General features: G+C 37.1%; 1 protein-coding gene across 10 annotated transcripts in view; it reads left to right on the forward strand.

The window, feature by feature from the left end:
• Nucleotides 1-9,496, forward strand: part of DIP2C (disco interacting protein 2 homolog C) — a 2,757,794-nt gene extending 2,748,298 nt beyond the window's left edge. For all 10 annotated transcript variants that reach the window (XM_044064688.1, XM_044064689.1, XM_044064690.1 and 7 more), the window contains one exon: nt 6,599-9,496. In XM_044064688.1, coding sequence (XP_043920623.1) covers nt 6,599-6,851 — 253 coding nt within the window. In that variant the 3' untranslated portion in view covers nt 6,852-9,496. The remainder of the gene's footprint in view (nt 1-6,598) is intronic.
• The last annotated feature ends 361 nt before the right edge of the window (nt 9,497-9,857 follow it).

A 9,857-nucleotide genomic window follows, 5' to 3' on the forward strand; every position in this document is an offset into this window, starting at 1 on the left:
TAGTGGATCATTCAACTTGTGAAGGAGGAACATGTATTAGAGCTTGTGACCACTTCTTCATTTCACTCACACCCATCCAGTCTTCTTATCAATAGCAGTTGAGGAAATTCGTTAGCTGATGGCTACAGTTAGGAAGTATATAACCAGTCCCTCACTTTGAGGCAGGATGTTGTTATTCCTGGTTTTTCTCCCCTATAAAATGTAATATTATATGTCCAGCCCTGGATTTAAAGGGATTCAGTATGAAAAGTTCCAAATGTTAACCATTCATTATCTCCTCCCCTTTTTCAAGGCAGGAGACTGTTGGTTTGTTGCTGTAGCATGAAATCCCACTGTCCTCACATTCCCATTCATTTTGCTCACCATCTTTGACAGATTTTGAATTAAGCAACATCAGTTTCTAGCCTTGATCTTTTAGGCATTTCTCTGTTTCACTTACAGTGTCATCATGATGAATCTTCCTGTCCAGCGGAAAGAGGAATTATTCCTCTCTTTGAAACACTAGGGATCAATCTTAACTTGCCAAAGTCATAGAACCAAATAACTGAAATTCCTTTCTGTAGTCTTGGATTCTACTGTTTCTAGGCCAGCTGTCAAAGGGATCAGATAGGCAAGGATTTTCTACAGATTCTGGATCTGATCACAGCAACAGTACCAGACATTCATTTAGCAAGATCAGATATAACTGTATCACTGTGGAACCCTCCATTGTAATGATCTCAGCATTTAGGGTACCTAACATATCTGTAAATTTGTCAGACTCAATCCCCCAAGACAGTGCAGTCTCTTACACGGGAAGATAATCCTAATGAAGGAGCTCAAGATCATCCTAACAGTGACTACATTAGTGACACATTGCGAGAAATGTCCAGGGGTCAGACAGTCAAAGACTGTCTCTAGTAGAGATGGCAGTGGGTGCAGGTGAGTAATTGACTGTACATTAGCAGGAGGTGTCACAGTAACCCAGGACCAGTTAGGGCCTCAGCATCATAAAACAAACCAAAATAATATTGTTGGGTTTCTACTCCACCACCTTTATTATATATTACTAACTCTGTATCCTCTTTTAGTTATGAGAGCTCTGAGTATGAAAGACAACCATTTGAATGACTAATGAGAATTGTACATGTCACTGACTGTGCCAAAATCCTTAACTGTTGTCTGTATCCCACTGACCTTCTACAGTGTCATTCTGTCATAACTCCAGATGTTCTAGGGCTTTCCTGACTGGCATAGTAGCATCCTTCCCCGATATACCCTGTGTACTTCTAAATTCATTATTTAGTTCAGGTTTTACATGCTGATGACATGTAAGAGAAAGCTGTCCCTTTCTTGATCCTTATTTGGCTAGTTTCTTTGTGGAAAGGCTCTACAGTAAAACAAAAGAAACACATTGTTTGTAAAAATAAGTGTAAGTCTCTAGTTACCAAAAAGGCTTTTAGTAAACTTAAAAAGAAACAATTGTCCCAGATCAAATCAACCTAAGTTAGATACGAGGTAAAAATAGCCACCCAAGCTAAATACAACTGCCAAGCCTTCTTTAACCATGTTAGAAACCTCAGAAACAATGCTAAGCACTACGCAGAGCTAACAGTAAACATTACATATTCAGACCCAGGGGCCAATCTACTAGTGGATAAATTTAGCTCTAACGTCAACCCTTCCCCTCACCCCACATTCCCAGATCACAAAACAGCATCAACACACACCCTCAAATCTCCCAACTACAAGTCCTCAAAATACTGTTCAAGGCCAAGAACACATACTAGGATGCCTACAGGCCGGCCTAAAGCAGGACCTGTCAAATCCCCTACAGAAACTATTCAGTATTAGCCTACAGACAGGGCTTGTGCCAGACAAGTGGATGATGGCAACAGTCATCTCCCTACACAAAGGTGGGGTATCAATAGACCCCAAGCAATTATTGACCAGTAAGTCTGATCAGCCTAATCTGTAAAGTTATGGAAATGTGTGGTCTGTAACATTGAAAAGTGTGGCAGAGTTGACAAGTAGAAGTCAAGGCAGTAATTCTTCAATACATTCAAAATGTTATGCTTCTCAAGGTCAGTGGGTGGTAGGCAGTACATACTTTTTTGTCTTGATCCAGTTTTCCACATATCTGGCTGCATGATTTATTAATCATATTGCTTTGTAAAGCTAATTATATTTCCATCATGTTGTACTGCAGTCATGTTATTTGAAGATAGGACATTGCATTTTGTAGTTCAGTAAAATGCAGTCGCTCAAAAAATAATGTGAATACTGCTAGCAGTTACATACTGCTTAGCCACAGAATGCAGAGCAGCCAGTAAACAACAGCACATGCCAGGAGTTCTCAGAACAGTAAGGATGAGAACCATTTGATCCAGCTGCATAAAATATGGGCCATTTTCAGTTGGCTGTGATGATGCTAGTAACCTTACTCTTCCTCACCTTGGAAAATTCCAGCATGACAACAGCTTTTGTAAGCAACTTACCATTTGCTGCACCATACTCCTTGCTTTAGGTTTTGCAGATCACTAACAAAGCAGTGCCAGGAGGAGCAACCAGAATAACAAAGGCAGGTTGGTGTATATGAAGATGAAAGGATACAGAGGTGCACTGTGGGTGGAGAAATGAAAGGGATATTACAGAATAGTAATGAAACTTGCAAACTGATGATCCTGTGGCATCTAAAACGTAGTGATGCTCCATTCTCTTTCAGAAGTCACGTTATTGAAGGCATTCAAGGTTACTTTCTCAGAATCATTTTTTTTTTCTTTTAGTTTAATTGCGTATATTGAGGCAGTGCTCATGAGAATCTTAACGTGGAAACTGTGAAATGTTGGGGTATTATTGCATACTCTTCACTTTTGAGAGAACAAAGTTCAAGGGTTCATATTGTACTTTTATACAATGCAATTTGAATCAGCTAGGCAGAAACAAGTCTTGACCATGATGTATATATAATGCCTTTTCTCTCCTTAGCTGTGATGCAACTCTCAAATGTCCATGATTTTATCTTCAAATGCTACTGTGTCCCTCATAAACATTTTCATTTCTGACTGAAACTAATAATGTTGTGTATAAGGTTTCTAATTCTTCAAATATATGTTAGCAGATTTTCCTATAGCCTGCCAAATTTCTAACATATTAATACCACCATTTAAAACGTGTACATGAAATTTGTCATTTCAGTTTTGTCTCTGATCCTTTAGTGACAAAGGTTTCCAGGTATAAGCTGTACAAAACATGTGTACTACACTCTTTTCCATATGCAAAATTTACAAATGTGTTTTGTAGGTAACATTGTGGTACTAGCACAGTAATGCAAATACACGTTGTTTTAAACAGCTGCAGTTTAAGAAATAACCTGAATACCTGGATGGCCCTCCATTTGGAGAGTTAATACTGAGAAAGCCCTTGACTTTCTGAAAGAAAGACAGCTGGTTACTAGTGGTAGTGCATTCTTCACAGCCATATAGGGTGGAAGTAGGGGTGGGGTACACTTGCAAGCAAGTGCAGTTGTGTTGTGAGTGCAGAATAAAATGGTCTGCATTGGAAAATAAATGAGTGAACAAATCAGAAATGCTGCCTTAGGTTACACACTGCAATAGTGGGGACAGAGCAGCTGCAAATACCTTGAATTTCCACATCAGTAAGATGGTTTTATCGTTGTAAAGTGTCAAAGTCATTGATGGTGTATTTTGGCTTTGTTAGTGCATAGCAATAAACATCCTTTGATTATCGAGGACATCTGTGTATCAGCTGTCCACTTCAAAGTGTTTTCCGAATTATTCCCGTGCACCACCTCAGTACTGCATGTTAACCATAACTTTGCTCCTAACCTTAAATCCTACTCCTTATTTTAAAAAACCCTTTCCCTAACCCTCAAATACTTGCAGAAGTGCGTGTAGACACATGCTCACGCGCATTAAAACAATGCCCTTACCCAAACCCCAACCTACATACACTCAAACACCCAGTAAAGGTATGCCCTTACCATAACTCTCCAAATACAGGCACAGATGCTTTCAGTGCTTTTCAAACCTAACTTATCTTTTTGAGTAAAACACATCTTTAGAAGTCCAACCGTTCAACCATTCCATTGTTAGCAGTTGAGTACCAGTCCTTGCAGTTAACAAATGTACATTTGAGAAACCCGCATTTAACTAATGTTTATACAGTGTCTTTGGACTAATCCACCTACCTAGTTATCACATAGTAAGTAAATAAAACAGAGAGTGCTCCTGCTAGGGGTCACCCTTGTAACAAGCCAGAGACACCTCCCTCTTCTATGATGGGCAAGCAGGCAGGCAGCTGCCACTCACCCCTGTCCTCCCATGCTGGGGTTTTGTATGTCTGTGCCATGGAATGGATTCACGTGTGCTGCATATTGAGCTAATGTAGCAATGGTAGATGAGGTGACCAATAGCAGGGAAGAGGATTTCGTATGACAGTGAGTAGAAATGTTGGAGAAAAAATTCTGGTGAAAAACAAATCATACATCTGCACAAGCATTATGTGGTTTTTGTGTTTGTTTTTGGTTTTGATACTTTGGGCTTTTTAGTGGACGTCTTTGTAGCTTAACAAGTGTGCAAGACTAAATTTCTGTCTTATCATCTGATGCTTCAGAAATTTGGACTGTTGAGCACAAGTATTTTTGGCTCAAGAAGGTGTAGTATTGCAGAATATGAGGGCCGAAAAAGAAAGTGAAGTGGTGTGTTTTTCTTTCTGGATTTGTGGTGTCCTACCAGCCTGAAACATTAGTTTATGCCACTATTTGCAAATAATGAAGCTTTTTGTATCAATAGAAAATCTAAAGACTTGCATGCTGTAATTTATGAGGACCTGCATGCTCTTGAGATTGGGAACATTCTTGATAGGCATGCTCTTTCTTCTGGTAATGAAAAAAGTTTTTCTTTTATTGTTATAGATTTGGTAAAAAATTATGGTGTTAGATTAAATGCAGAAGGTTAGAGTATAAAAATATTTATGGCAGGTTAAGTTGGGTGCCTGCAGTTACCCTGGGCTAAATGAATCAGAGAATTTTAAGGCTTATGTAAAAATGAAAGGGTTAAAACATTAGCTGTTAAAGCATTAGTTGTTGTTACTTATATGTAAAGTCATATGACTTCAGATTTTAAGTATTTAATGGTGTAACTTTGCTCAGTCTAACAAAGTCATTAGACAAAAGCACATAGTGGGTCAGTAAAAGTGAGTTGGGATTTTGCAATTTTGTTTTTTTACTGAAATGAAAAGTAAAGTGTTTTTAGGGGTGAATACTAGACTTCAGTTGCTTAGCATGTACACTGTTGTGGTTATGCTGACAAGAATTAGGATATGTTGCCTCTCTACGATCTGAAGTTTTCCAATCCAGTAAGGGGCTGATTACTCACTTGTGAACCATGAAAAAAGATTAGTAGGGTTAGCTCTTGTAAGACGGGGACAGCTGAAGGCTTTGCACCTTTATTCCTTACGGTGACAATTATGGAATTTTGTTATTTTAATAAAGAACTTGACAGCATTACCAGTGTGTATGCAGCAGAATTTTTGGCAGTTTTTAATAGTTAAATTTCTATTCTTTTTGTGGCTATTTTGTTCTTTTTATTCAGTAATGCTTCACCTGCAGCTGCTGTTAGATTTTAGACTTTAATATATTAAACGTTATCTGTGATTATTTGCATAAACCCCCAGAAACAAATATGTATAATTCCAGCACAGAATACATGGCTTAAGTGTTTACCATAAAAAGACTGCATTTCTTTGAATATGTACTGCACCTGTGTATGATTTGTTTGCAGTTTCATCCAGATACTTGTACATTTTTTGATTATTTATGATGTGTAAAATATATTAATGTTTACAAAATGAATGCCTTACTGACTGAACAGCTGTAGAAGGTCTGGAGCTACATATGGTAGCTGTGTAACATACTTTTTCAATCTTGCAGATTGCTTCCTGACAGAACATGTCTTCTGCAGTAGCAGAATGCACCAGCTAGATATTATTTTATAAAACAGAGTATGTGTCATCATTCAGTATTAATGTTTTTATTTATTTATTTATTTATTTTACATTTGTTAACCGGGCTAGTCCAACTGGATACATGTCCATTTTCAGTGGAGGCCCGAGGAGAAAAGCTCCGCTATCTACTTCTACTACATGGTAACAAAACAGTAAAATACAAAATACACAATGGATCAAAAATCAGAAATAAGCAAGGCAAAAAAAAATGTAGTCGTTAATGTAATGGAAAATACTCTGGAATCAGGTAATTCTGTCTGGTTTTCAGTATTTGTTCCATGTATTTAGTAAAAACACAGTTATACTTTATCTATTGCTTTCTATGTTGAGAGGTCATGCCATATTAACATAAAACGTACAGCAGGTATGTGCTCCTGGCCTGCCAGTATGGATATAAAATCATATTGAGTAGATAGTATAACTCTATTTTTCTGCCTGTACCTGTAATGTAAATGCAAGAGGTTGAAATTGCAGAGCAGGTCATTTTGACACTGCTGACAAACATAATTATTGAGTGTGGCACTTTTGATTATGTGAAATTCTTTTCATTTCTAACACTTTTTTTCTTTCTTTGCATTTTACCTTTTCTTAGTGCGGTGTTTACATGGACGAACTTGCTTGTGGTTGTAGTGGAACTTGATGGATCAGAACAAGAGGCCTTGGACCTGGTTCCTTTGGTCACCAATGTGGTGCTGGAGGAACATTACCTTATTGTAGGAGTAGTTGTGGTTGTGGACATTGGTGTAATTCCTATAAACTCCCGTGGAGAGAAACAGCGTATGCACCTACGAGATGGGTTTTTGGCGGATCAGTTAGATCCTATTTACGTGGCCTACAATATGTAGCCTCACATCTTTAAGGCTTCCATGGACTGCACTGTAGATGTAAATAATTTTTTTTTTTTTTGTGTCCACTACATTTGTGCAGATAAGAGGGCAACACTTATAAACATGGACCTCTCAGCTGTTATGAACTTAAAGAAGCACTCATGATTGGCAAAAACTCAAAATGTGAAATTTGTACTTTTACCACTAAATTTCATCACAGAAGAGCAACGGGAATAATCTTCAAATATGGAAAAGCCCATTTTAGAACTTTCCTTGCTTAATAGATACTGCTTTGAGTAAGTGTGGCTTTGTATTTTGTTATGTTAGCTAAAGTTGCTCTTTTTTTTAATCTGCCCTCCAAGGGGGTTCTTTTTAATATTTTACATACTGTGGCAAAGAGATGTTTTAAGTTGTTTGTTTACTGTTTTTTAACTTGTTCTAAAATGTTGCAAACATGACTCTGTTAATCTGTTACTGATGTAAAGCATTTTGGCATCCCATCCTTTTCAGGAAAAAATAATGGTACGAGGTAAGGTAATTGGTCCAATTTGCAATTTGCACCTTGACCTTTAAATCAGTGGTGCATGTTTTGATTTTATTTTATTTTATTTTATTTTATTTTATCTTTCAGAAGGAGTTGCAGTCAAAAGAAAAAAAATGTCTCCTATTGTTGTAGACTAAAGACAAATGATAGAGTATATTTCGGCTTTTTTATTGTGTTCAGTATCACTGTACTAAAACACTAAGTTAAAACTTCATATCATGTAATTATGTACAAAATGTTTAATTTATTTTGATCTGTTTAGAAATATAAAATAAGACATTTCAAGAATGTTTAACTCTTGTAATGTTTGCTAATATAAAACAAAGTGTTGTATTATCTTGAATGGATAGTATCACATCAGATTATATATATATAAAATATATGAATTCACCACTTCAGAAAAAATTTAAATGCAGTACTTGTCACTTGCACAGTGTCTCCCACAATAGGTAAAAAGAGAAGTGTTAAAATTCACAGAGTTAATTTTAAATATGCAATGTTAGATTGCTGAGGGATTCCCTATTTACAAATCCAGAAATTGTTAAACAGATTCCTGCAAGTACAATTTGCTGTTTGCAGGTCAGGTAGATACTGAAGGGTTAACGTGAAATACACTGTAGGTGATGCAGCTCTTCCTGTTGTCTTATGACAATGAGATCTTTGCTGGCATGTGCAGTCAGTTGTCGGATTTAAGAAAAGACAGGTTGAAGAAGAATGGTATCTTTCATACCAGTGAAACAACATATTCATTTCAGTTTGTGGTGCCAAAAGGCCTAACAATGTTGGTTTTCACTTTGGTCACTACAGTCACTTAAACCCGAAGAGTGTTATAACTGCATCAAGTTGTATAGGAATGTGGAATGCTTAATACAAGCATGCTGTGTGACCTCATCACAGCTGGCTGGCCGAAAAGGGATTAAACAGGGTCAGTGTAACTTGCTGCTGTGGATACCATCTGTGTTTGCACTGTTGCAGCAGCGTCTAGCTAATGTTAAGATATAAAATGTTTTGGCACATTTTAGGGCCACTCTTCTATTTAATGTACTATGCTGAATCCATTCAGCAGCTAGACAGGCACTTTATTAAGAAAAAAAATAAAATGTTGTGTAATCAGCAAGTCACACTTCCTCAGTCAGTTGGGCACCAAGTCCACATAAAAATGTTACTACAAATATAAGGGGTTTGAGGTACCTGGACTTGTATTGGTAAAGTGTGTTCAGAAACAAGAAAAAAATCCAGTGGCTTGCATGTGGTATGTTTCTGGGCCCTAAACATTCTGTTTTGGTTGCTAAGTATGTTAAAGCATGTAGATGGGATACTGCAATGATTCCAATTCCAGTCACAGTAATAATGGTTCCTGTTAGGTTTAGCTTTGAAGACATTTTTTGTTGCCATTTCAGCCTAGCAGTTTTTCCTGTCGATCAAGTTTTCAAACACCATAGTGGTTTGGTGCAGTTGTAATTGAAACCGTTGTTAAGCAACCTCATCCGCATCTTATTGTCTGTGGTGGTAGACCTTAAACACATTTTTTTTAACTAAATTAAGTTTGTTTTGTTATCACCCTAGAAGAAGAAGATGTAGACCACCACTAGATTCCAGCAATAATGAAGGATTGTTCTGTATAAGTTTGTACTGTAGGCAAAACCATTCATCAGAATGTATACAGGTGTTTGTCTTTGTGACTTTGTGTTTTTTGAATTCTGAAAGAAACCATATTACTAATTTGATGCACATGCACAAAACGGAGGGGTACACAATGGACGTGTGAACACAAATTTAATCAAAACAGGAACAGATTCCTCATGGTGCTTGTTTATGATATATATAAATATATATATATATATATTTAATCCTGCTTGACACTTTACCCAAGGGAAGACTGTCCCTTTTATCAGTTGAATGTTGGCAGCGTTATTTCATAGAGCGTGATGACTGGTTAGAGAAACTAATATTCTTGACCAGTCACAATTTAAAAAAAAAAAATAGTAAAAAATTTTTATGTGCAACAGACAGCGACCTTTCTTGTATGTTAAACCACCTGTACGCTTTGTACATCTGTGATAACGCCTGTTTTATATTCAAATGAACAAATAAAAGCTTTTATTTTTGTTGCTCTGAATATGTTACTGGCCTGGTTTGTTCCAGAACTATCCATTAAAAATGTTTTGCAGGTTTTCAAGTAGCCTCTATCTTCTCCTTGTATTTTCCTTGTGAAATCACTTGCCTTAGTTAATTCAGATTGTTAAGGAGATAAGTACAGTGTAATGAAATTAGTTAAGTTGTACTTGAGCAATGTGTAGTCAGTTGACATTGGCATTATGGTATGTAGGGATAAAGCCCTGCCATCCCAGGTCAGACTGTTTTAGGAGCTGGAGGAGCAGAGGTTACAAGACAACAGCCAATGCCAGCGCACTCTTCTCAAGGGGAAAGGTTGTGGGCTGATCCACTACTGTAATGTGCTTGGTGTCACTAAGCACTGA

This window comes from Protopterus annectens, chromosome 3.part0 (genome assembly GCF_019279795.1).
Source record: "Protopterus annectens isolate FY-2018-M chromosome 3.part0, PAN1.0, whole genome shotgun sequence".
Classification (NCBI taxonomy): Eukaryota; Metazoa; Chordata; order Ceratodontiformes; family Protopteridae; genus Protopterus; species Protopterus annectens.